Source organism: Agelaius phoeniceus, chromosome 4 (assembly GCF_051311805.1).
Source record: "Agelaius phoeniceus isolate bAgePho1 chromosome 4, bAgePho1.hap1, whole genome shotgun sequence".
Taxonomy (NCBI): domain Eukaryota; kingdom Metazoa; phylum Chordata; class Aves; order Passeriformes; family Icteridae; genus Agelaius; species Agelaius phoeniceus.
Genome location: NC_135268.1, coordinates 1,203,919 through 1,231,761, shown reverse-complemented (window position 1 = coordinate 1,231,761; position 27,843 = coordinate 1,203,919). Strand labels below are relative to the sequence as shown.

Genomic DNA, 27,843 nt, shown 5'->3' with positions numbered 1-27,843 from the left:
AAGCACATTCTGTTTCAGCTAAATTCATCTTATCTGGCCCCTAAGAGGTTACAGTGTAATGAGAATGTCATGCATCATGAAATAGCACACTTGTCAAAAACCTGGTGTGGACGTGGCTGTGTAACTTGACTAACCACACTGATAACTTCCTCACAAAAACATGAATCCTATTTGCTTGGCAGGCCACATCCCATAAAAACACTCTGTCCATACATTGGATTTGTTTCTCTCTTGTTTTCCTTCAAGCTGGTTAATGTCAGCCTAATCAGCCTGTCACTAACTGGTCACCATAATTAGTTTTTCTGGACCTTATCAGGAAACTGAACACTATACCTTTCAAGATTTTCCTGTTATGCCAAGATTTACTTGAAGTGTTAGAAAGATAGTTACTCTCTCAGTTCTGTCCATTCTTTTGGTATTTTATTGGTACATATGTGCCATTTTTCTGGGTCTGCTGTTTTTCATAGGTTCTTAGATGATACTTCTTCTTTTGTGAGTCCATAATCTAGCAAATATGTCCTAGCATTCTTTCCAAATACAACCCTGAAGTATTTATTTTAAAATGTATATATATATGTTTTTAGCCTTCTCTTCTAATAATACTCCTTACACTTCTAAATATACAAATGCTTTGTTGCCCATAGCCCCTCCAGGCATGGATTTTCTCCTTAGGGCTTTTGCTTCCCTGATGAAATCTCAACACTTTCTAATTAGTGTTGATTGCCATCTACTTTTGCATTTCAATGTTAGTTCTACACAGTCATTTTTTTTTCTTCTCATTTGCTGACATTGCTTAGTCAAGAGTGAGCTTTCAACGGAAATCTTCCTATTGCTTAATGGTAGACTTCTTGGTAAATTACCATTTTTCCCTGTAAACTTCTCTATTTTATTCCTCTATTCACATTTTCCTCCCAAATGCACTTTTTTTTCAGCCTTGGGGAATTGACTTTTTTGAAGCAGCGTGTGTGTGTGTGTATACAACATGGTTAAGGGTTGTTTGTTTGGATCATGGGCAGCGATGAACATAATCTGGAAAGAGGCAAATATTGACACGAGTGAGATACTCAGGCACTCATTGAATGAAAGTGAATGACAGTTCCAGCAGCAGGTTTTACTAACAGGGGTAAGACATTCTTTTGTTACTGAATAGAGTGATGGAAAAGTGGAATTTTGGCCATCATTTGCACTAATATAGACAGACATAGAGTCCAGCTGGGTTTTGATCCTTTTGAAAGGTGTCCGTCATGGCCAAAATTCTTTCGGGGTGTTTCATACAGTGAAAATCCCCAAGTCTGGGCTTTCACCGAACCAAAATTAAGCACATCTGCCTCCAGAGATCAGCTCCATCATTCTTTGAGGCTTTCTGTGCTCCTGTCAGCCACATCTGATTTTAGTAAACTCGCCTGTCCTTCCCATTCCGGAAAGTACAGCCGGAAACGTATTCGGCGTGCACTTAAAAACCTCTGTACAAGCGACCACCCCTCTGAGCAACACTGACATACGCAAACTTCTTAGCGTCTGCCGCAGCAGTCAGGAAAAGCCGGGAAGCCAGAGCAAAGCTGAAGTTGGAGCGGGCGCCCGGAGGTGCCGGGCTGCGCTCCCGGGCGATGCCCGGATCCCGGCACAGGCGGCACCGGCACCGCTCCCACGCGGCCGCCAGATGGCGCCGCCGCGCCGCTCCCGCCGCCGCCGCCGCTTCCCCCTCCGCTGGGAAACCCTCTGGAGGAGCCCCCTTGCCAGGAGCCCTCTCCGCCTGGAGCTCCTCTGGAGGAGCCCCCTCCGCCGGGAAACCCTCCTTGCCAGGAGCCCCCTCCGCCGGGAAACCCTCTGGAAGAGCCCCCTCTGCCCGGAGCCCCTCTGGAGGAGCCCCCTCCGCCGGGAACCCCTTTGCCAGGAGCCCCCTCCGCCGGGAAACCCTTTGCCAGGAGCCCCCTCCGCCGGGAAACCCTTTGCCAGAAGCCCCCTCTAGCAGGAGCCCGCTCAGCCGGGAGCCCCCTCAGCCGGGAGCCCCTCTGGCAGGAGCCCTGTCCGCCGGGAACCCCTCCGCGGGGCCGGGCAGCGCTGCCCCTCTGCCTGGAGCCCCCACCGCCGGCAGTCCCTCCCTCAGGAACCCCCTCCGCCGGCAGCGCGGCCGCGGGGCCGGGCCGGGGCCGGGGCGGCACTGGGAGCTGCGCCGCTGTGTGCGCGTCTGGAACTCCCCCCGCGCCGCGCCGCCCCCGCCGCGCTCTTCCGCGGCCGCGCTGCCAGCAGCGGGGGAGGCAGCTGTGCGGGCAGGGCGAGGGACGGGAGGAGGAAGAGGGCAAGGCAGAGACGAGGCCAGCCCGAGGAAATCAGACGGCCCCGACATGAATTAGGCAGCGGCGGCGGAGGGGAGGGCCCGCTCGCTCCCCCGCTGGCTGGCTGGTCCCGCACGGCGCCGGCGGGAGCAGCGCCGCCCCGCTCGGAGCGCGGCTCGGGGCGCGCACGCACACACGGAGCGGCGGCGGCGGCCGGGCGGGCGGGAGGGAGGGCGGGGGGGCCGGCAGATGAAGATGGCAATGTCTGTGATCCAAGCGTGCCGCAGCCTGGCGCTCTCAACATGGCTGCTGTCCTTTTGTTTCGTGCATCTGCTGTGCCTGGACTTCACCGTGGCCGAGAAGGAGGAGTGGTACACGGCCTTCGTCAACATCACCTACGCCGACCCGGCGGCCGGCAGCGCCGAGCTCCGCAGCGAGAAGAGCGAGTGCGGGCGCTACGGCGAGCAGTCGCCCAAGCAGGACGCCCGCGGGCAGGTGGCCCTCTCCGCCTCGCCCGCCGACCGCTACGCCTGCGACCCCGGCACCCGCTTCAACGCCCCGGCGCCGGGCAAGAGCTGGGTGGCCCTGATCCCGCGGGGAAACTGCACCTACAAGGACAAGATCCGCCACGCCGCCGCCCAGAACGCCTCCGCCGTCGTCATCTATAACGTGGGCTCCAGCAACGCCAACGAGACCATCACCATGCCCCACGCAGGTGAGCCACGCCACCCTGGGGGTGTGCTGAGGGGACAGACGGACGGACCCCCCCTTTTCCAGCCCTCTCTGCACTCCCGCATCCTTGGGGTGGGAGCTACTGCGGGAAGGTGTCCTCGCACCTCCTGACAGGGAGCAGGATGGGCTGTGGGCGTCGCTGGGTGGTGGGTGCCCATCGTGGGGTCCCCGGAGCTCCTCTCCATGCTGCCATGGCAAAGGATGGATGCGCTGCTAACGTATCCATAGCGATGCACGCCGGTGCGTCCAGGAGGGATGAAAAGTTTGGGAGGTGCAAAGTTTGGGTCTAGTCAGAGGAATGGGACGCTGATCCCACTGTGGGGCACCGGTGTTTCGTTGTGTCCTGAGAGTCCTCAGGCAGGTGCCGTGTGGGATCGAGTGTGATTGAGATCTTCGGAAGAGGAGAAGTTGCAGTGTTGTGGTGCAGGCTTATCAAGAGGTGCAATAAAGTAGAGAACACGGTGTCCACAGTCTTGGCTGCAATGGTGTGAAAGCCGTGAGATCGAGTAGGAGTGCCGAGTATCTGATTTGGTGAGAACGTGAGATGTGTTGTCCAGGGCTGGGATGGGGGGAGTGTTTCACTCTCCCAGGTGAACCTTCTGGTGGAGTTTGTGCTTGCAAGTGTCAGCACACGGGTGGTCAGGTCCCAACATGTGCTTGTCAACTAAAACCCAGCCAAAATCCAGTCATTCAAAATAACCTAAACCCTGGCATATGCCCACAAAAAAACCCCCACTGTTTCCGTACCAGTGGGGTTTGATCTGAAATAATGTCTTAGAAACAGTTCACCAGATTTATATTTAGGGACAATGTTTTCTGCCAGGGATCAGTTGTCTTTTACACCAGCTGCCTAATGCCATGGAGATAAGATGCCACCTATTGCGAAATCTCAGTTTGGTTTCCATCCAGTAACTAATCATGCCCAGCTGTTTCATGCCAGTTGAATCTTAGCAGAGTTGGAGTAAATTGAAATACAGAAATGCTGCAAAACAGGATGTTATTCTAATGACATGTTACATTTCCACAGTAAACTAGCTAGCTTGGATGTGCTGAAAAGCAATTTGTTGCCTAACCATAGTGCTAAAATACTGCTGATGCAAAAGCAGTGATTTTGGAACCTCTTGTGTCCAGCCTGTGTTGGAGATTAACCACTTGTATTGGGCAAATTAGTGTTTCTTTGGTAGGGTTGGTGGAAGACGGGGCTTTTTTTAGTGTTTTCCTTTGATTTTGTGAGACAAGCAACTCATAACCTCTTGAGCTTCCTAAAACTATGTTTTATAACCTGCCCACGGTTTAGCAGCTGTTCAGATTATACTTCTTGCTACTTTAAGTATCACAGATTATATACTAAGAAGTATAAAGTAGTAGGAGCTTGGCATACTTATGCACCCTCAAAGTAAAGCTCAAGCTGTTTCAAAACTTAAGATGCAGCATAGTTTATTATTCTCTAGTAAGTTTCTCTAAAACTGCCAACATGCTGGATTAATTAATGGTTTGCCTGTTTTTAAAGTGTGCACTAAGCTGTTTTCCCACACAAATGGTGTTTTATTAAGAAATGGTGGGAGTAAAAAATGTGTCTAACCTTTTAAAATGGTAGAGCTTTGGTTTGTTTTAAAGTCTAAGATGAAGTAGGAAAGGAAACTTTCTTACTGCAAGTGGCCTCAGATTTAAAAAATATGAACATAGTATCAATTATCCTGGGAGCAGCTTCTTCTGTGTCATATGATTCCACAGGATTTGTTCTGAGGATCCTTTTTGAGTACTAAATTGATACTCAGCAGTGGGTTTGTACAGCACCAGGGGCTGAAGTGAAAATAAACGTTCAGAAATTAATCGAGACTTGTGGAATATGATCAGTGAGACTGAAGGACTTTGCTCATAGATTTGATGAATTTGTCTTCATTCTAAGCATTTTTGTTCAGCGAGGTTGAATAATGGTTGTTGGCTTACCTTAGAGAAAGCCTATCCTCTGCACATGGTCAAAACTAAAAGGAGTTTTAGACCACAAGTCTGATGGAACAGAAGAAAAAACAATTATCCTTAGGTATTTAGCAATCTAGCAGGGATTCAGAACTTTACTCTCCCTCTGGTACCGCTGTTACTCTGGGACAAAGTGAATGGTCAGGCTGTGTAAAATTGTGGCTGCAAGTTTCTAACTTGGAGCCTTTGACATTTGTTTGTTCCCAGTCTAAATGATAGCACAAGATTCAGGGGAAAAATGAATCAGTTTCTTGGTTTCTGAGTTCAGCAGCATCTGCAGTGCTCTGCCCACGCGAAATCCTGGAGTGAGAAGAAGAAAATTCCATCCTGGAAAATACTTGGAGGTTGAGAGGGAAGGGTGAAATATGACCTAAAAAGCAATTTTAAAGTCAAAAGAAATATGATGTTACTTCCTTTTTATTTTCTATTTCTCTCTCACAGATATTTTTTTTGAGGTTTCATAGAAGCTTACAATCTCTTCCTATACAGAAAAGTGTTATCCTGTTGCATAACAAAGTGGCTTCTGCCCTTACTAAATAACTTTTAAGAGTAGTACTACTCCTAAGAGTTTTTTCCCCCCATGTACGTTCTTCTCTCCGGTATGCTTTGCCTTCCTTCTCTTATTGTCACTTTCCCTCTTTGTGCTTCTTTTTCTGCTCCTCTCCCCCTTGTTTCTTCATCTCTACCCCCATGCTTCCTTCCCTGCCTTAACCATGTTACTTTGCCCTTGCCACTTTCTTCCCAGGGCACTCTTTCTCTTGCCAAAGAACTTAGCTCATGGCTCTCCGTTTAATTATATTTCCTGTTTTCTGCTACAGTGCCTGCCAATGTCCCATTGCTCATCTAGTGCCTCCTGATTTTGAAATCTATAGGCAACTGTAGCAAGGTACTGGGTGGGAAGCTGAAGGAGGCTTCATAGACCTCCCTCCCACCACCCCCAAATCAAAACCAGGGTAGTATTATATCAAAGCTTGTTGTGGAAATCTTCAGGATTTATTTATAGAGCATACAGCACAAAGTGTGCAATTTGAACCAGTTCCCTCACCCCATCCAAAGACTTTGCTTTCAGGGAGCTTGCACTGAGGTCACTGCTAGCACACCCAGAAGGATGAGGTGGAGCTATGGCATCTACATTCACAGGGAATGTGGAGCTCTGGGATTCTCCTGCTAGGATGTCCTTAGCTTGTATATCATCTGCTACAGCCTGTGCAAACTGGCTCCTTTGTTTTTATTGGCTTAAAGGATGGCATAGGAGCTGTGAGTATGACTTTGTTTGCATTTTGACTAAGTAGGCTCCAACCAGAGAAGGAAAAAAAAGCATCCAGAATTTCTGAATTTCTGTTTCAGATGCTTTGCATTTCTTGTAGATCAACTTTCCTAGCAGAAAAGTACTCTAATAATACATAGGATGTTCTTTTTTCTCCAGAAGAAATCCATGTTGGTGGCTGGAGTTTCTCATTGAAGTTTTTTCTTACTCAGACCAAATTAGCCATTATCTAGGTTTGGAAAGGCCCCAGCCACTGTGTCTACATTTAATAATTTCGTATTAATTTGCAGTAGTCTTACTACCTGTTGTAGCTTATATCCTAACATTTCCTCTGAGCTCTGAATAGAGACAGTGAGAGCCTTCCAGAAGGTAATTCAAGGTGAGAACTTCCTGCTCTACAGTTGGTATTTGAGGGAACCTACATGGACCATTTCTGACTTGGGAACCTGTCAGGAGCTTGGGGCAAGGGAGGTTAACTGTGATTGTACACAATCCATATGTGGGTAAAAAACCAAAGCTATAATATTCTATATGGTTTCTAAGATTCAGTTGGAATTCTGGGGTGCATCTGATTATCTCACAGAACGGATATTGTTAACATGTGAGGTAAATTGCATCCTACGGATTTTGCACCAGGAACATATGTTAGGCAGGCAGTGCTGCATTCTCCACATTCTGCTTTCCAGTGCATTCCATCACAAATTTTAAGTCACACGCTTCTCCTATGACATACCCTTTGCAATACTGGGCAGGTGCCTCATTTTCTTTTTTTGTACTGGCTTGTACACACAAGGGTCTTATAAGTGGTCTAAGAGGGTTCTGACTTCTCCCCTCCCTCGGTGGCCCTCAGGTGCAGTGGGTGTATGTGCCAGACTGAGTGAGGAGGGTATGACCATCCCACTGCAGATTCAAATGTGTCCCTCCACACGTGCTGCAAAGGGGGCCAGACTCAGCCTGGGAGCATTCAATAACAGTCTCTTCCTTTGCATTCAGATTTTTGTGCCTTGATCAATGACTAGTCTTACCTTTTACATGTTTTAAGATGTGTTGGTAATAGGTTGGGCTTTGGCCTGCCCTGTAGATTTGTACTGATGTGCAAATTAAAAACTGAAGTGGAAGATTTCTCTCTTTACAGACTTAATTCAGTACTGTAGCTGCATTTGTTTCATTATTAAAACAATTATTTTCCTAAACTTTTGTAGAATTCTAGTGAGGAAAATGTGCTGAGAGCAGTCACACTGAATTTACCTATGGAAAAGCGTGAATTAATGGAGGGCTGGAGATTTCAATCAGTTTTGTCATTAGATGAGACACTTTTTGCCTTGCTGAGTCCTGCATCTCTCAGCCTCACAGCTGGGTCCTGTGTCTCCTTCAGAGCCCACTGCAGACAGTGGGAAGTCAGACAGTGGAAGGACACTGAGTCCACTGAGCTTTGGATCAAGTAATAAGGTATAGCTTTCGCTACAAAGTGGTGAAGTATTGATTCATTGAAGATTTCAGTGATCCTCCAAGGTTATTGACTTCAAAAGCAGTTGGATTTCTGCTTTGGTTAGCTGCAACATTTATATACAGTGACATTCATACAAGTGCTGTCTTCAGATCTCTGCAGTAGGAAGTGACACAGCGAGAAGAAAATCTTCCTCAGGAACAAAACTGCATCCACATCCACACTAACTGCTGGCTGGTAATCTGGAGCAACTCCTTTTGGTATTTAGTCCTTAGGAGAATGGCTTGCTTTTGAGAAAGCAGTTGTTTGTCCTAGTCCCATTGATATTTTGTCTTTAAAATGGTATATCTTAGCTTGGGTTATTAGAACATTGTGGCAGTTTATGGCTTAGTGTAGCTCACTAATTGATGCAGATATATTTCTGTGCTGCCTCCCTTCACATCACAGAGGATGGGAACATTTTCAGCAAAAAGGGAGAGAAAACTAACCAGTTCAGTGTTGGCACTCATAAGAGTCTTTTCCCGGTGAGAGAAGAGGACACCTTGTACTTTTCTCATGTAAGCAAGGCCCTAAAAGAGCCCATTTATTGTGCAGCATTTGTCTGATGGAGCTCATGGTGCTTTGTCATGTGAGATGACTGGGTTTCAAGTGATGCCTGCCTCTGTACACCACGAGCCAGGCTGATGAAGGGTTAAGTCTTTATGAAGGGATAGCCCAGCAGCTTCTCCACTTCCCGATAATTTCTGCATAGCTAACCTGCACAGAAACAGCAATCCTTTCAAGGCAAGCCCCACTTCTGCCCTTTCAGCTACATTTGAGTAACAGTCACTTGATGACTCCTCTGGTGCAGAAGGGAGTGAACAATACAATCATTGACTCATAGAAATCAGATATGGAAAAGACTGAGTAGTCCATGAAATCTGCCACCTTACTAATGCAGGGCTGCTTCCCACAGTGCTACCATCCACTGCCATCACAGGGCTTTTTGCTTAGCATCTTGCAAAGGAGAGAATTTTGTAGTGCTTCAGAAACAAATGCTGTCTGTGTATGGAGAACGGTTCTGAGGCAAGAGATAGAAAATGTACAAAGATGTTAATTAGGAATACTATACCTTGCAGTAATATTAAATTCACATAACTTCCACAGAGGCACAGTATCTAAAGGCTAAGGTTAAAAGCCAACTGTATCCATTGTATGCCACAGGGGAGTTATATGGCAATTGTGAGAAGAAAGAAGTGGCAAAATACTTCACACCTGGTTGTGTGCAGACAGGTTTTGCTGTGCTGTGTCTTTATTCTGCAGTGGGATGTGATCCTGGACTTTGTTCATGGCCAGTGCTCTCCTCATTTCACTCCCTAGTGTTTTCTTTTCTCTGGAAAGGAAATCTGGATGGTTCAGCCTCAGGTCAGGCACTGCACAGTCTGACTGGATCCTGAATGTGGATAAGCAGGGGTCAAGGATCCCTCAGAGTATCCTACCTTTCATGACTGCATTTGGATGTACCATCTCATAATGTAATTCTCTTGAGAACTACAGTTTCTCTTTCCTGGAGAAGAAAACCCAAACCTCTTAGATGCAACCTTAACTTTAAAAATACACTGTATTAAATCTACCAGCTGCATATCTGCTATCTGATGCACTGGCCACATTAGTAGAGGCAATTCTTCAGTCAGATGAAAATTACTGAGTTGGGTTCTTAGCAACTGCTGGAAACAATGGTTTTTAGTTCAAAAATGGGTGGGGAAAGCACCTCTTGGTTCACCAGTTCTAATAGAAAGGTTGTAAACATCAATACTATGCAGCTGTGTTTTACAGGAGAGGCCTGTCAAGGGCATTCCTTACTTTCTGTCTCCTCTTCAATAAATTATTTAAAATAAACCTTAGAAAACTGAACTGAGGAGAAATGAAGGAGACAATGAAAAAATTAAACTGCTTTATTGCTATTCCACACTGAAATGTGAAAAGCTAGCATACTCTATTCTGTGCTACTTAAAGATAATAGCTTTTAAAAGTAATTGTTCATTTCTTTTCCCTCTCAAGATTGGCCAATAAATAATGTCAATAAACTGAAGTGCTTGTTTATTTGCCTCTGACAGTATAATCATAGTGATATTCAATTATGCTGCTAGACCTGAGAGTCTGTCAGAGTTTTGGTCTTGAATTTGATGTGTTTAACTGTGTTTATATACAGGATAGTCCTGCTGTAAACTGGAAAGGTATTTTCAGTTTGAGGCAAAATTAGAAGGAAAAGAAAAGTTTATATTTTTAGTTCTCAAACCCCAGAAACAGAAACTGCTGCCATGTAACTCCATGGAGTTCTGGCTTGAGTATGTCTTGTATACTTCTTAAATGTAGATAGAAACATTACATCTGCACAGGAATGCAGTTCCTCCAGGGATACATGGAATAGGGTGGGCTGGCAAATGCTCCCTTGTGCTACACACTTAATGAGACCTAGCTTTTTAAAAATAATTTGTATTCCATGGTGTTGTGAGCCTTTATCATGAGAGAGGACCTCAGCAGTGGGGTGCCCCCTAACAAAGCAGTTTTTTTGTGTGGTTTTCTGCCAAGACAGCCCTGTACCACTGACATATTTGTCTATGAACCATCATCATTTGTCACTGAAATAGGTTTAATGATATAGGATTTTATTCTTCCTCATAATTTGTTTCAAATCTTAGCCTTCCTCCCTTCTTATATGCTCTTTGGTTTGCTTCTTACTGTTCAAGTCTCTCCTTACAAGCCATCTCTTTTTTGCAAGTCATTGTAAGAATATCTCACCACATACATGTTATTATATTATTAAAGGAATTATACATCACATTCATCTCTGGCTTCCAGCTTTATAAATCACACATCACTAAATTGTGCTCCTCTATTTGCTGTTTCCTTTTGCAGTCCTTGTCCAAAAACAATATTTTTTTTGTAGCATGGTCACTGTTATTTTTCATTGAATGTGCCTGACATCACACAGCCAGAGTGTTCAGAATGGATTCAAGACCCTAGCAGGTAGTTTCATCTTTAATTAACATATATGCCTAGTCTTAAGATTGCTGTAAAATGTGTCAGCATTAGTTGAATATGTGTTGTGGGTTGCCTGGATTCAGACCCAGCACAATAACCTCTATGCTTTTGTTGTTTAGGTTAAATTGATTTGTGGAGCACTTGAGAAGCTTTTGCACCTAATTGTTATTCTCATGGTGGCAGAGCATTTCCAGATCCTCAGGATCAAATCTCTGGGTGTCTAACAAGTTTCACTATAAAAGATTTCTTGCATTTTCCAATTATGCAAGGGTTCTCTATCAGTATCTGATAAAGATCTGTTGGGTTTTACATCCTGTGATGCTAGCTAAAATTTTCCTATTCTTCTTCCTTTTCCATTTCAGTAGCTTCTATTAGAAGACAGAAATTATTTCTGCTTTTTCTTTGCCCTTTCAAAAACCCGTGTCAGAGAATGTTAAATCTTCGGCTATATTTCTAGTACATGTCTGTGTTTGTACTCAAAATTAAATCAGTCTTTAAAACAGGATGGTCTGATGCTGCAGACACATACATGATTGCTTCTTATACTTGCACAGAGATTGCTTTCCCCTCTTGTGCCTTTTTAAGCTTTTATTATAAGCTCATTGTCTCCTAGTTTTACCTGACATTATCATGTTCCTTGATAGAGGCAGCTTTTGTGAGATTCTATAATCTCTATGCCTGGTCTCTCACTGCTCTTAATGTGTCCATGTGTTTGAAGTACCATCTGCTTGTGCATCAAATCCATGTCTTTACTAAACACTTTATCAAAATTTCTTATGCTGGAAAATGAGGAGCTGAGTAAATTGCATTATGTCTTTTTATAATGCTGTCTTTGCCTTATATTTCCTTCAATCCTATACCCCTTTATTTTCTACCTAATTTTTTCTCTCCTTTGGTTTGTTGGGGTTTTTTACATTATTATCCCTGCTTCCAGTAAATCTTTTCCTTGGACTTCTCACCCTTTTTTTTTTCCTTGCCTTCCTTTATGCATTCTGCACCTGTTTTTCATCTCTACTATTTTGATTTTTTTTTTTCCTTTCTGCCTACTCCTTACCAGGTTGACAGAAGGAGCCAAAGGCTATTTGCTTTGCATAAGCATTGACTGTAAGAGGAAGCAGAGCAGGATTATGCTCTCTTGGTGGCTTTTCCTTTGCAGCTGACTCTGGCTTTAAAGATCATCTGCTGTCAGGGTGGGCTCAGAGGAGTGGGACACCAGCAATTGGGAAGTCCTCAGAAGAGTGACAGGCATAGCACATTTCCTGTGCATACAAGCGGTTCATGCTGAACACTCCCGAAGTCTTTTTCATTAATTCTTAAAAGATTAAATGATGGTTTCCTCTCTTTCATGCTTTTATGGAAGAAGATTAAGTTTCTCTGCACACTGGATGCTGGAAAAACTGATGGGAAATATTTCTTATCAGAACTGTTTTTCTTCAGTAGTGAAATGGATTTTCAACAGAAAACTGTTTTGGAAAGTTTTCGCTCTTTGGAAAAGTCTTACAGGTCTGGTTTGAATAAAAATCTTCTTTTAGTGAATATTTTATGTGGCTGAATTTCAGTTTCAGAAGCAGTTTAGTTTCTCTTTTCCTTTTTTTGATGATATATTACATTTTAGTCAGCTTCTACCAGCTTTAGATACTAGCTTCCTTCCAGAGCACAGACCTCGCTTTTCTCTGGCAATCTATGCATGCATCTCATCATCATCAGCATTATTTAAAGGTACTGGCCTGAGGTTTGCAGTGCTGAATTTCTTTTCCCTGTGACAGTGTGACAGCAGCTTTCTGTCTTGCCACAGTGCAGTCCCTAAGCTGTGCAGGGTCTTTAGCCCTTGCTGTTTGTCCTTACTGGCAGATTTCAGCACTGTGTCTAGATACACGTGGCAGTGATACTCAGTGTGAGGTAAAGATTGCTCTCACAGACAAGGGCGTAACAGGGATCAGTAGCTGTCAGTGCAAGTGCAATAAATTCAGGCTTGTAGTATGATGCAATTTCCTAAATGACTGCCCATACCTTAATGTTATTTGCATGGGACTTGAGAGTCCCAAATCCTGGGAAAAATACCCCATTCTCTCGGGAAATGATGGTGGTATTTGTACAAGGAAGGTTAGAGAAGGTGCTCATAGTAGTTCTTTTGGTTTTAGGGTACTTCTCTGGAATTACTACCCAGCTCTTTTCTACCCTTGGAGATGCAAAACCACTCTCACAGAAGCACTGTTTGATGGGCAGAGATAAACCCTATGGAGTAAAGCATCAGCTTTCCACAACAGAATCTCTGCCAAGCTCTTAACTGGGTGACAGTGATGAACCAATGTCAGCTTGGTATTTCTTTGTGACTGTTGCTTATAGGGAGGAAATGGCAATAAAAGGCACTTGCAATAAAAACTGCCTGAGCCACTTCCATTTTTGTGTCTGAAGATGATTTGATGAAGTTTGTCTTGCAGCATGAGAGATGTGAAAGCCTTTTTCTTCTAAAACTTTTATTTAACTGTTGAATGCCAGCACAAGGAGATATTGTGATGGAATGCAACCTAGAGCAGCAAAGCTGTCACGGGTGAGGATGAAAATGTTCAAACATAGTTCAAAACATGATGGTACCATCATTCACTTTGTCAGAGAAACAGCTGAAATAGCCATTAGACCAAAGTCACATGGATGAACCTGAATCCTGGAGAGGTGAATTCATGTTGATGAGAAAATAAAAGCCATCAAAGTAGGTGGTGACTCCTGTGGTCTCCCCATCATGTGGGAGGTCTTCCTCTCAGAGACTGTGAAATATGTCTTTGACTAATCCATATATCTTAAACCTCATTTCAGTTCTGCACTGACTCCCACTTCTCACTGGCACCCACTGTAATGATCTTTGGTATTTTCTTGTTTGCTGCCTCACTACTGTTTGTCCCAGTCCTTCCTTGCTGCCTTTACAGGTGGTGGAATCATTCCTTGAGACGATGAGGTTCTTGCTTGGCTCCAGTTTGAGCTCCTATGTTTTCCTCTCTTTGCATTTAGCAGTTTGGCATGTTTGGGAATGGCAGGCTGCATGGCTCCCAGAGTGCTGCCCAGCTGGATCCGCAGGTGAATTAGCCAGGGAAAGGCACCAAGCAGCTTAACTGCCCGTGAAAGCCATGAGCTCTGTCTAAGGCAGCTGGGATCCTCTAGGGCACAGGGATTCTTCAGGGAGCTCATCTGTCATCTTCACTCCCCTGACTTACTGGCCCCTGCTTAAAAAGATACACAGGAGAATTTCTTTTTTCAATATTAGTGGGCGTTTGTGTACTTTTTTTCCATCTAGAAACATTCTCTTTTCTTTACTGTATACCCAGACAGTCTTTTTTTCTCCCTTTTCCCCCCTCCTTTTTTTTTTTTTTTTCCCTATCCTGGTCTAATGAACAGAACTTACTGAGATGCAAGGTGTGAGAGCCCACAGACAATTTTTAAAACAAAAATATGACTGCATAACTCTTTATTTCCAAAATTATGGCTTCTAATGGTTGTTAGTGCAAGGAAATTTTTGATGCCAGAGAAATGGTGTTATCTGGTTTCTAAATATGCATGACATCACTTATTTCTGCAATAATTAAAAGCTTCATTCCCATTAACTAATTTATGTAACAATCTTTCTGCTATTAGACTTACAGAAAATAACAAAGCAAGCACTGAATTTTTAGTGGAAAATATGTCCTGTTGAGTACCTTGTACATTTGAAGTGTAGCATCTGTTCTTAGTTCTTAACCAATGCTGTGTTGAATTAGCACAATCATTACTGTTGTCTTTCCATAGTCTGGACACTAACCAGGCATATTTTTTGCCAATGCAAAGACAACTCTGCAAATTCTATCACAAAGCTGTTATCTTTGGCTCTCAGGAGCCAAATGTGCTGTGGATTAGCCCACAAAACAGGAGCTACTGTGCATATGTACAGCAATAGTCTCCTTGGTAGGAATGACAGCAGGGAGGCAAATTTAATGTGATCTTACCTGGACTAATACAGCAACTCCTAAAATCTCTTCTTTGCAAATGAGACCAATACTTACAAACCACTTCTCACATTAGTATAAGCTAGTGATTTGGCTATCATAAAACTCAGTAACAGATATTTTTAAATGATTTCTGATGTCCACATGACATTAAATTAATTTGGAGAACATTTCATGGCCCAGTTGAGGAAAATGTTTGCACAAATAGTTATAGTTAAGCTCACATTTAGTTCTTGCTGAGAATGGACTAGAAGTTGAGCACCTTGACTAAATGTCACTGAAAGTGCTTCTGTGAGGAAATGTCATTTATGAAAGATGTGGAAGTGTCTGACATAGCCCAGAGGCTAATTACTAAGAATATTAGTGTGGTCATCTCAGGTGAAGCTTATGACCTCCTATAGCACTGTGAGTATTTGAGATCCTTACAATAAGCACTTTATTTGAAATTGTAAAAATAAGATACATATGCTTTATATATGTCATTAAAGCGGCTCTTAATCAATACCAATTAAAAGAGATTATTTCATTATTTTTCCTTTCTCCACACAGTTTGGCTTCTGCCTTCTGGGTTATCAGCCATGTCTGCATCCCAATCCAAAGCAAAGGTGCCTCTCAGCTTCCACTGAGCACTGTGCCCCTTCCATCTGTGGAAAAGCTGGCCACCCAAACCCTTTCAGACCCAGCTGCTGTCTGTTCTCCACTGTGTTTCATTTGATGTTTGTCACCAATGCACGCAGAGGAGCAGTCACAGCTGTGGGAAGCATGGACAGCTGTTTAGTTATTTGCAGATGGCTTAAGGATGTGTATCAACCAGTCATTTGTACTTGCTAGGTGAGCTAGAGGAGTTAATGTCATTTAGAATAGCCACACAGCACTTCTTTGCTAATCAGGGAGTTGCCTAAATTGGAAATATAAGTATATATTAGGCCAATCACACAGCAGCAGCTCCTTACTTTACACTCATTCCAGTTTGGGTACAATTATTGTAATGTTTTGCAGTTGTGGTTCCAGTAGATAGAATTTTGCATCCTTCCTTGTGGTCTTATCAGTTTGTCAACTTCATTTTGCTTTGAGAAATTCAGGACAAGTTTCCTTAATGCTCCTAGCGGTACATATCAGTTTTGGATAGAACTTTTAGCCATTTAGACAGTTGTTTGGGTTATGTTGAGATGATGGGAAACTGTAACCAAGGAGGAGGGAAGTGTAAAATTAACAGATGTTCCTCCTTTAGACATTCCTAAAAAGCTAACTGCCATATATAGGTAAAGGGCTCTTCCTGGAAATAATCCAGTCATTACTTCTAATAACCTCTAAGTACACATGGGTGCCCCACAACAACTGTGCTAACTTCACAGAAGGACTTGCTAGACCAGGCAAATGTTAATGTAAGATCCACAAGTGCTAATGAATACCTGAGGTGACTCCTTAGTGTCTTGAGTGCTTTGCAAATCTGTACAATCACCACAAGCCTCAAAGATGTTCCATAATCCATGATGTGAATGGCCTGCCCTTCGAGTGGAGGTGATTAATATCTGTTTGTGAGTGCTGTGCTCTTCACAGGCCTGGGCCCTACTTTGCCTTCTCCTGCAGCTCCTTGTTTAATAAAACAGAATTGGAATCCATCCATCAGGGAATCATTGCAGGTTTGATTAATTTATAAAGAAACCTGATGTTCATGCTGTTATCCAACAGTTATTTCCATTGGTTGGCCAGAGTTTCGGGATCTGAGAATGCATTAAGTCTTTATTCATAAAGTGCATGATATTAAGTCAACTTAAGAAAAAGTAATTACAATTTCATTTTGGTTTCCATCTTTAATAATGGCAATGTCCCTATCACTGAAATGGATAACATTTACAGCATGTAAGCACCTCCAGGCTCTAGCAGTGAAGAGACTGGACCTTTTTTTTTGGAAAGGGTGCTGCTCTGTGCAGACTTGGTAGCATGAAAACTGAAAGAATGTATGAAGTTTTAAATAGGTGGGGGAATTTTAGGTCCACTTTTATAGCTACTTTGAAGAAGCACACAAATGACTGGACAAGTCACCAGAAGTTCATAGGAAAGAAAAACTTCCCTAGCAGCAGTATTCTGATCTCAGTTGTTCATACATGGAGTATTGGGAGTAGGCTGGGCTCTAAGCTGGCTTTTCACAGGCCATACTTGCCATATGCACACTGCTTTCAGGCCAGCTCAGGTGCTGATTTCTGAACTTTCAGCTTAGTCACTATGTAAGGGTCTCCAAAGTTCCCCTTTAATTTAATTACATTTTGCACATTATGAAAAGAATTCCAATAACTGCCCTGTAAATTCCAGCTCTCAAATCTTTCCTTTAGAAAAAGTGTTCTGAAATTGCTGATTTCCACAAATGCACTTAGCTATGCCACTGATTTGTAATCTTACTTCTGAAATCCTAACCATGCTGAAGTCAATGGCAAACCTTCCTAAGGATTTGATTGCCAAATCAGGAAAATGAATACCTGAACTCATTTTATCTTCTGCTGCCCTCATAGTATTTAACACTTTGTCAAGTACAGAAGAGCCACCAAGAAACATAATACCAGGCTTTCACCAGCATTGGCAATGAAGTATCAGCAGTCAGCATTTCATATGAATTGTACACATCTGTTGGATTCGAGCAAAACATCAGACAACACCAGAGCTTCATTAAGATAATTCTGTAATTGCATAAAATGATGGGTCAGCCTGTGAGTGCCTTGGGCCTGTAAATATTAACTGGCATTGAGTTCTCCAGCACATTCAACAAAGGGTCCATCTGGCCTCAAGTGAATGTACAAAATGAGTGTAGTCATTGTTACATTTATGATATAGGAAGAAGTTAATTTTCTTGCCTTTTGAAGAGCTTGAGAACAATAGGTCCTGTCTTACGTGTATTTCTGACAGTGGGCTTCAAAACATTTTTTTTTCTGAAATCTCCTGACAGCTAAAATTTGGTTATGGCTTTGTGTGAAGTGACAGGAATTGGGTGCTGTGGTACTGTCAGAGCTGTGTCAGGAAGGGGCTGAGCAGCTTGGTGTGCAGGATGCACATCCCTGCTAGCTTGTCTCCAAGGGCAGGGAGAGAAGATGCTGCCTGACAAAAGTCATAGTTGAGATAAAACCTCCGGAATCTCGAGCAGGTACTGGCTGGATGCACTGCAAAAATACCTGCTCTAAATTTGGAGAGAGAGAGAGAGAGCAATATGGCTTTCACACCTTTCTTCACTAGCTGGTGTACTAAGAAGGAATGGCAATGATGACAGCCTCATCACGAGGGGAGCGCTTCCGTGGTGGTTGTTAAGAGAATGCTCAAAATTAGCATTCACTGTCTCCAGCGAAGGAGTGGAATCTGTGTTGTATGCCATCCATCTAGATACCAAATGAATGTGGACAGTTGTCATAGAAATAGTTACAGAGACAGCATCTATCCACATAAAGCCTAGCAGAGGTCATTTCTAAACTGCTCCCTGCCTGACCAAGTTAAGATGGCATTTCATATGGGCTGAATTTGTTCCAGATGGAGGTTTATTAGTTATTAGATCTTGAAATGCATGGCTGGTTGGTGATCTTTTTTTTTCTTTTTTTTTCCATAAGTTTTCTAGAAATACCATTCAGCTGAAGAGACCACAGTGTAGGCAATACCACATGGTGATTTCAGTGCCTTCATCCTGACATGCACATTGTGTTTTGAGTGATGCCATTCTGTTTTGAGAGCTTGTGGGATTTTCAAAACCACTGCTATGTTAATCTCATTTGGGTTCTCTAACATACTTCAGATCACTCTCTCTTTTTCAGAGTCTGATTACAAGACACTGAATGATGTTTTGTTGTGCAAATGGGCTGTTTTCAGATTTTCACTACACCGTCATTTTGGAAATCTTTAACTATTTAACCTCTCTGTAAGCCTTCAGCGTGCCATATTACAGTGAAATTCTCTGCTTATCAAGGTTGTTGCTAATGAGAGAATCACTGTCTCTCATTCAGCAGAGGCACTGCTGTATCCTGAAGACATCTTGCCTTTTGATCTCCTTGATCCAGATTAATTGTAGGAGGCTAAATTCAGACAGAAATATCAAATGCTCAGCAGTGCTTAACAGAAATGTTACAATTACGTACAAGTAGGAGAAATCAAAGGAGGGATTCAGATAGGTGATTGAGCATGGAAATAACAGGGTAGCTGAAGTTCATGATTTCACCTTGTAGTTCTGATCTGCTTGCACGTAGACACTGAGTCATCAGAGGCAGAAAAGTAAACGAGGAGAGAGAACATAAGCTGTCATACAAGAACCAAGGTAAAAAAAATTACCTGCCTTTCATGTCCTCTCTCTATGGGCTGAATTTGTCTCTGAGGCAATCCAAACACAGAAATATATGAGCAACACTAATATCACCAGCAGAGGAAAATTTTCAATAGTTATGACTGGCATTCCTGGGAGCCACTGTGTGTTATGTTTGTTGTTGGGTTTTGTTAGATTTTCTTGGGGTTTTTTTGTTTGTTTTGGTTTGGGGTTTTTGTTGGTTTTTTTTTGTTGGTTTTGTTTGGTTTGGTTTGTTGGTTTTGGGTTTTTTCTTGGTTTGGTTTGCTTTTTTTTAAGGGGAGAGGAAACAGGCATGTGAAATAGCATGTAAGTATGTGAAACTGCATGATTCAAGATCTGAGTTCAATGTTCAGGGAATAACTAGAAGCTACCATTGAAGATTGGCTTAGAGCAAACCTTGCTTTGGAATCAACTGTGCAACTTAAGCACATCCCTTGACATCCTCAGCTCTTTCTTGTGTACTAAAACTTGCTACATTTGGGGCAAGATTTAGTTTCTGAACATCTTAAATCTGAAATGTTTCATATAAAATTCTTGTTTCAAGTCATTTAAATAGTTATGAAAATCACCTTCAAACTCTGAACCTTCTGGCTGCAGTACATGTTCAGATAATGAGATTTTAGTAGGGAAACAGAGCCTTTGCCTTATCTATTGCAGATAGATCCAGCGTGGAAAACTCTTATAATCAGCAGGTAGTGTAAAAAGATCTGCATGGGTATTCATTTGTGACTTTAAAAGAAAGAATCTAATTAGGAATGTACTGTGGTGTCAGCATTATGTTAAGTGCTTTTGTTGTCATCATCCTCAAAGCATGCCTAAATCTCAGAGCGAAATGAGGAAAACCATATAATCAACCATACAAAATCAGTCACAGATGTACAAAATGTAGTGTGGGCAAAAATGTACCTTTTGGTGAAGCCTGAAAATATTGACAGGTAACTGACAAAAGCTTTGTTGTATAAATGTGAACACGTGGAACACACACTAAGCATCAGCAGAGCATTATGAATTTGCCTGAGAAGCATGTGCTTAGAGGAATGTATTTCTGACTGAAGAGGAATTTAGTTCTGAATTTATTTCTGCATTGCCATGTTCTTGTCAAAGTACAGAGGAAGGACTCTGCCTGTTTAAAGCAGATTTGGGCCCATTTGTGCATATCACTCCCATGTAGGCGTAAATATCTTAATTTAGGGGTAGGTAGCATGAATCTTTTGCCTGTGAGTACAGATGTGTCTGTGTGTTCTTATTCACATACATGTATCTCAAAAAATGGTAACCTCCTCCAGGGAGACCAGCTACAGCAGGTAACCCACACCTGGTATCAAAGTCACAAAGGGGCAAGGATGTAGAGATCCCATATCATTATTTGGCCCAGAATGATCTACGTAGACAAAAACAGCCCTGTGTTTGATCTGCACATGGCATGGTGGTAGTACTTTTGCTGGTTTGCTTTGTGATTCATTTCAGTTGCAGTTCTGCAGGACATGGGGAAAAAAGAAAAAAACAGAGCTTTTAAAAAAGTTTAGAGAGATCTAAGAAACCTCTTCTGTGTGCTTCTCTGATTTGGGGGGATTCAGGAGAGAGGTAGGGAAAACAAATTGTCTCAGCTAACCTGAGTCCTTAACCTTTCAGGTATTATAATGCAAATAAAATTTGTTGTTCTGAAATGTAAGTAAAATGTGTTGTTTTGAAATGTAAATAGAATGTTTGATACAGACAACTCATAATGCAATCCTGCAGTTTGTACATGCACAGGTGTAACAAGAGTGGGGACAGGAATTTGCCTTCTATTTGTCAGCTTTTCAGAATACTAAAAGCAAGAGATTCCATCTGGAGAAGAGTTTCTAAGTTTCTGAGAACAAAAACGAGATTAATGTTGTTCCTATATTGTTCCGACTGCTTGATTAGAAATGAGTCAGAGAGTGATCTCTGTGTTCTTCTCTGTCTGGATATGTGTACTCCCTGGTAAGCTCAGATACGAAATTAAAAATCCTGTGAGAAGTGTTTAGATCCTCAGGTAGAAGCCTTAGCTAAAAAGACAAGGTTCCTTGTAGGAAAATGAGGGATTAGTTTTACAGTGTAGGCCCTCATGCTGAAAATACTCATGCAGGCATGTACCATGGATGTAATGAACCTGCTTATCTATTTATAGCTTTACTCAGTGTATGTTTGTACCCAGATGGTGCTCCTTAAGTTTCACTGGACTGTGTGTATGAGCAGCAGTTCACACTAAAGATCACAGTGCAGAACAAGAGTCCAGGTAGCAAACAAATATACTTAATTAAGTAGACATTCACAATTAATTGATACAATACTTATGACCTTTTTATGGTGTCTCTCTGCAAGATGGGTTTGTAACTTTCAAAATTGCTAGTAATTACTATCTTGTTTTTGTTTGGGATAATTTCCTTTCCAAGGATAAATAAATAGCACTCAATTTTGAGAATGGAGAAGTATGCATAAAGGGTGGAGTAGCCAAACCTTACAGTGTGCCAGAAGTGGATTCCAACTTTCCAGCATCTTCTTCACTCTGTACTACTAGATTATTCCTATCCCTATAGCACCTTGCTTCTCCAAGCTTCCTGTTTGATAGTTGGGGTCCCATATGTTTACTCTTTTCATATGCTTGAGCTCCCAGCTCCCACCGAGACTGGTTTGCTTTCTTTTCTAGTAAGACTGAAATTTTCCTCCATTTTCAACTGAAATCTATTTGTATTCACTTCTTTCATAAGGTATTCTTGTAATTAAATGATTTCATTTTTAAAATGTTATCATTTTCATATACGTTCTGAAATTCTGCTTTAATCTACCAATTTGTGGTTTTGTAAATTGAAAAAAAAAAAAAAAAACCAAAGAAAAACATGCCTGTAAAGGGGGAAAATAATGCAGGCAATGACATTAAACATGCTTACATCAAACTGTAGTTGGACCAGTTGGACCAAATCTCTTTCCCCATGTTTCTCCCCTCCTACTGAAATAATAAATTTCATGTTTAATACAATATTTGAATAAAACACTTTTTTTTTTTTTTTTTTTTAATCCCCAGCCCCTGAAAGGTGTTTCATCTGCTGATGCCCTGATACTTGTACAATGTATCTGGTACATATGAACTCAGCCAGGATGGCCAATTTTAAGGCTTGCTGGGACAGAGATGCTGACTGGGTGTGGTGATGCCTGCAACTCTCTTTGGGAAGGCTGTAAATGAAATCTCAATGGGTCCAGGTTAAAAGTACGTGAGGTTTTTTGTTTGGTTTTGTTTTGTTTTTCTCTGCAGCATGTGTCAGGAAACTGGCTTCCCTTGTTCTGTTTGTTACTTTAAAAGCATTTGAAAATACAAATGCAATGATTTAATTGAGCTCAATGATTGCCAAGTATTTTCTGTGACTTTTAACAGGTTTAATTACTAGATTGGGATCACATCAAAGGAACTGAAGGATTATTAGCATTACAAATCTGCTTCCTGATCAGAACTACTCAGCACGTTGAGTGTAAGGAGGGGAGATTAATATATTTCTGTAAAATGAATGAAACCACCTCAAGTTCTAAAACAGCCTCTTGTGTACTCCATTAAAGTTCCCTCTGTGAAGAGCCAGGTTCTGTGAGGTACTGATTGTCAATTTTAAGCTAATGTTTCTAGCTTTGGAGGCTCTACAGAAAAAAAAAGAGAAAAGCAGTGAACATGGGAATAGTTCCCCATTCTCTCTTGTTCTCTTCCTTCCTTGTCCTTCCTTCAAGCTGCATGGTTCCCACTCCCATAGTGCTCTTCCAAAATGAGTTGGGCTTCAAGAAGACTTTTTTAAGGTTAAAGAAGAAACTAGTGGACCCTGTTCCTGGACCCTATCAGACCTGATTCCCCCTGCAGTCCCGTAGTTCCATGCTGGCCTCGCTGAAGGCTTGGTGCGTGGCAGTGATGTGTTAGGAATGGCAGCCCCTGGTGAAGACGACCATAACTCTCTGAAATGGCCTTGTTCCCCAAAAAAGCAGAGCATATGGATTAAGTCTCGTGTTGAGCATCAAGTGCAGCTGTTTTTATTACACTATCTGCAAAACAGAGCAGGTAGTGTGCAGGCAAAGCTCAAAAGCCCCTTAGCAGCTTCCTAATCTGAGATCAGTTGAGAAAGGATTCTCATTCCTGGATTCAACTTCCAGTTTAGGGGAAGGCCCTGTACCTAAATCCTTTGTGCACTGAAATGTTGTTTGAAATGGTTTGGGCTGCAGAAAACCATCCGATGCCTTTGTTAGAGGACCAAGGGTCTGGAATTGGTGTAAATAACTTACAGGTGGGAATGGGACTGTCAGTGTAATGTGTGTGCCTCAGCTTTCCAGCCTCAGACTGTTGACACAGTCCTTTCCTGCCTGTTCATACTGTTATTTGACAGCATTTCTGTCACATCAGCTGCAGCTTCCCACTCTCCAGGTCTTGGAATGCCCTGTTGGGTTGGCTGGCTTGCTGATACTCCCTGTTCCTGCAGAGCCATCTCTTCCTCTGCAATAGCTACCATATCTTTGATGACTCCTATCCTCTTAGCAGTTCACCCTCACTTTGCCTCTTTCCTCTCTCTTTGGACTGTGATTTCAAGTCATATCGCAGCCACAGTGTTCCAGGGCATGCATTTTTGCCCTTCTTAGCCCTGTGCTTGCCTGATCATGTTTAATTAGTGGTTTTCCTAAGGGTGATCTCTGGTCTTCTTGCACAGTTTCAGTAACCGCATCTTGAAACTGCTTTAATATTCTGCCATGTAGTATAACTAAATGTAGAATGTCCAAGTTCCTATCGAAAATGTTGCAAGGGGAAGGGGAAGACTCTCACAGAAAGACAGCTGAGGTCAGGGAAGACCAATTACTTACGCTGGGAAATCTGTGAATGCGTTTTGGGTAACTCTGCCTGTGGCTTCCTGGTGGTGGTGAGGATGTTCATAATTCCCAAGAGCACATACAAAGTTCATGCTCATTCTTCATGTGACTGCTGAATGATTGGTCATCTCATGTCAAATGTGAAGGAGCTAGAAGTGCAACTCTTAAGGAAGTTTTTCTCATCAAGGCTAAGAGCAGCATCTTTCTCTCTATGCATCTCCCTTCTGTCCTTTATGACTTCAATGAAAAATTAGAGACAGGCTTTTTCTACATTTCTTTTGTGTACATATTGACCTACTTGGCCATTGTAGCTTCAAAGAACCATTATGCTTTCCTGCTCTACCCTCCTATAGTCACAAGCCTCTCAGATCATCAGATGTTCTTCAGACCTAATAGCAGAAACTGAACAATGCAAATGATGCGAAGATTGTGAGCAGCCTGAAACTCAAAGTCCAGTTTAGTTGTAATCTGGAGTTGTTGGCTTTCTCTTCTGCAAAGACCCAAAAAGGTATAGTTCAGTCTTTAAAATCAAGGTAGATCTTGTTTTATGGAGTTGTATCTGATCAGTCTAGTTCATGAATACCCAGCTGCACATCTCTCAATGACAATGAATTAGTTAATTAATTTTTTATCTGTATTACACTCTCTAGGCTGTGGACAGCATCTTCTCATTATTTTTCACATCTCTGTGTTTTCTTGTGACTTGGCAGAACTGAAATTAAATCCTTGCAAACAAATAGGATCTCAAACCTAAAGTAGTGCAACTTTGAATATGACTTATTTGAATAAGACTTGGTGAATAAACCTGTCTGTGAATAGGATTCTGGACTTTTTTTAATCCTGTGTTGTCTCCTTATCACAGATGTATTTTAATTCATTAATAGTTAATTATCTGTAGCAAACTGGCAAAGGTAAAGATTGTAGCATTTGAGAGATAAAATGTGAAGGTATTGATTGATTGCAGTAAGAATGGGAAAGCATTTTTCCCAGCACATGAAAAGGTTTTTATTCTGTTTTGTAGATGGAGATTTTGGAGATGGAATATGCTACAAATGGAACTTAATACGCTCTCACATCTCATTTGAATAGTCATCAAGCAAAGCTGATCTGTGTGGCATCAGAGTATTTGGTCATAGTACTAGATCCACATGGATTGTTATTTCTTTGGCTGTTTGGGTCTCCCAGAGTACAGTACATACTTCACACTTAAAATAAGTACTCGCGTTGCATTTAAGAAGGGGTCTTTTATATTAGGAAAACTTACACAAAGATCTGTGATGGACAACGGAGAATAGCAGCAACCTTCATTAAATATTGCTTTTAATACAATACATGTTACAGAGTGGGATCAGATGCCTCTTAGGTCAGTGAAGATGGATGAGGAGTAAAAAAGCTGGCACTAGAGTCTAGTATCAGTATAGGCTTATTGTGAGGCTCTCCATCACCAGCTGGAAAGCAATGTTGGTAAAAAAACTTATTATCACAGAACCTTGTTAGGAAGCACATAGTCAGTCTGCAATTATTTTATCTTAATGCAAGAAAAATGCATTCTTTGTGTCTCTAGAAGAAAAACAATTAGTTACCACATTAATATCAAAGAGACAAGCATAATTAAATGGCTTTCTGCGTTCTTATTCTGCTTTCAGCATTAGTTTTCTGAGTGCCGTATGTATCAAAGTTATCATTTACAGCTCTGGTATCCACTTGTCAGAGAGCAGTTTATGGCTCAAGCCAGTTGTTTATTTTGTTTGTTTAAACATAATGAGGAGTGCAGTTGACTGTCCAGTACACATACCTTGGCTTGGGATGTCTTTCTCTGGCACAGGATTGAAATGGTCCCACGTCAAGTCAAAGACAACTTGTTTCTGAGGCTGGGCATAATGCAAGTCAAGCTGGTCACTGATGCAAGTGCTCTGCTCTATGAGGGCCTTTGACAAGAGGTCTTCTGAAGGAGTCTAATAACAAGTTTCCAGGTTTCCTCATTGTGTAGCACATTGTCTCAGAATTACATGTCCTGTGCCATCGTTTCACACAGTTCAGTTGACTCATCAGAGGCTGGTTGCCAACATTGTGCTTCATCTGTCAATGCCGGGAGAACAATCTTGTGGAAAGGCAGGCGTGCATGTTCTGGAGCTATTCAGAGCTCCAAACAGGATGAGTGCAGCAAAAGAGGAAATAGAAATAGAAATGACAAAAACCTACTGATGTTTGGAGAGCCAGAAGACTGGTGCAGGAGCTGCCAAAGAAAGAACACATAACAGGAAAAAGAAGTGGATGAGAAATACAGGAATGTGAGATGCGGTAGGAAACCTTATGAAGGGAAAAACTTGAAATGTTTGTCAAGACAAGAATCATCACCACACAGGAGTAGAGTATGGTATTTCCTAAGGTCTTTCTGTTTCACCACAGTTTGATGATTTGATTTTATTAGATAGGGTGACTTTACTTCTGATCATTCTCATTTTCCCAGCTGAATGCTTGTGATCTAGCAGAAATCTCATAGGTTTATGGCCTTACATAGGACTATGTCGTTGTAATCTTTGATAATGTTTGATAATGCTCAGTAGAAAAGGAAAGCTGATGGTCTAGAGTAGCCAAAATAAAATTTGTGCTAAGTATTTGCTACAAGTATTTTAAGTGGTATTTTAATCAATATTTTGAAAAGAATATTCATTCATTCACCTATTCATTCCCTAGACCTGTGGAATGAAGTTCTGCTCTGTGTGTGCAGATGTTAACTTTGGTGTGATCAATACCCAGTGGCAAATCAGTGCCGAGCTTCCTCCCACAAGCCAGCTTAAGGAATGCCACCTAGAAAACAGAGGTGTAACACAATTAATGCAACCCATGCGTCAGGAGAATCTTGTCTAGCTCCAACTGAATTCTTCACTGAGGACTGTGGTGCAGTCAGGTCCTCACAAAGAAACCTTTGGAGGCAGGCAAGGAAGAAAATGCTGCAAGTTGCATTTCCATGAAGTGAAAGCAGAATCCTAAATAGCAGCTCCTTTATGTAAAATATCAGAGTAGGGTAATCTCAGATGGCTCACTTTCTGCAGTGATTGTTAATATAACATCACACACATGTTAGTAAGAGGAAAATGAGATTGAATTTCCCTGTGAAATATGAAAAGATGGCAATGACACAATAGTGCAGAGGTGGAGGGCTCTGAATGTGTTCTGACATTACAACTGTCAGCCTCCCTGTATATGCAGATGTCATACTGTCAGAATTCAATAGGCTGAAATAGGTTTTCATTTTAGATGAACAAGAACTCCAATTAGAACCTCTTACAATTCCAATTTCTGTACTCTGTGAATGTGTTTAACATCAGTTCAGCCTGTGGCACAAAAATCCTTTGCATGTTGCCTGGAACTACAGTGCTAGTTGCAGCTGTCTGCTATCTGTACAATAGGGTGGAAAAGGAACTTCCCTTAATCCCCCTCTATCTGGGTTTTGTAACTTTTTAAATTGAGTCTTTCAAGCTTCAAGTTGTCACTTACTGTTAGTCGAGGACTTAATTTCTCTTGATAATGGGTGAAAGTCCCACCTGGCCAATTGAGAGCTCTAGGGCTCTTAAGAAATCCTGGTTTCTCATAAGCTAAAGAAAACAGTCTTGTTCCATGTATCAACATTTCTGAAATATATGAGATCAGAGTACTGAGTATCGTGGAGGAATTGTGGTAGCCCTAATTGTAGGAATAAAAGTTTAGTTGGCATTTTTCTTGTATTTCTGAAAGCAATTCTTTTGCTGAAAAAAATCACATGACTGGTGGCAAAGTCAATAAACTTTTCTACATATTATATGTGACCCTGAAAAAAATCTGTTTTGCAAATAGGTCCTCACAAGAGAATGTTCATGCATTGAAGTTAAAAAAAACCCTGCCATGTCTTATGTATCTGTTTTAATATTGAGATAAAAACAAAGCTAAAACTATATTTTAAACAACAAAGTTTCTAAAAAGAAAGTGTTTCC

At 41.9% G+C, this 27,843-nt stretch overlaps 1 protein-coding gene across 1 annotated transcript in view; it reads left to right on the top strand.

Moving 5' to 3' along the window:
• The first annotated feature begins 2,175 nt into the window (after positions 1-2,175).
• RNF150 (ring finger protein 150) overlaps positions 2,176-27,843 on the top strand; it is a 109,009-nt gene continuing 83,341 nt past the window's right edge. The window contains exon 1 of the mRNA XM_054633524.2: positions 2,176-2,991. Within this exon, the coding sequence (XP_054489499.1) occupies positions 2,526-2,991 (466 nt within the window). The 5' untranslated portion in view covers positions 2,176-2,525. The remainder of the gene's footprint in view (positions 2,992-27,843) is intronic.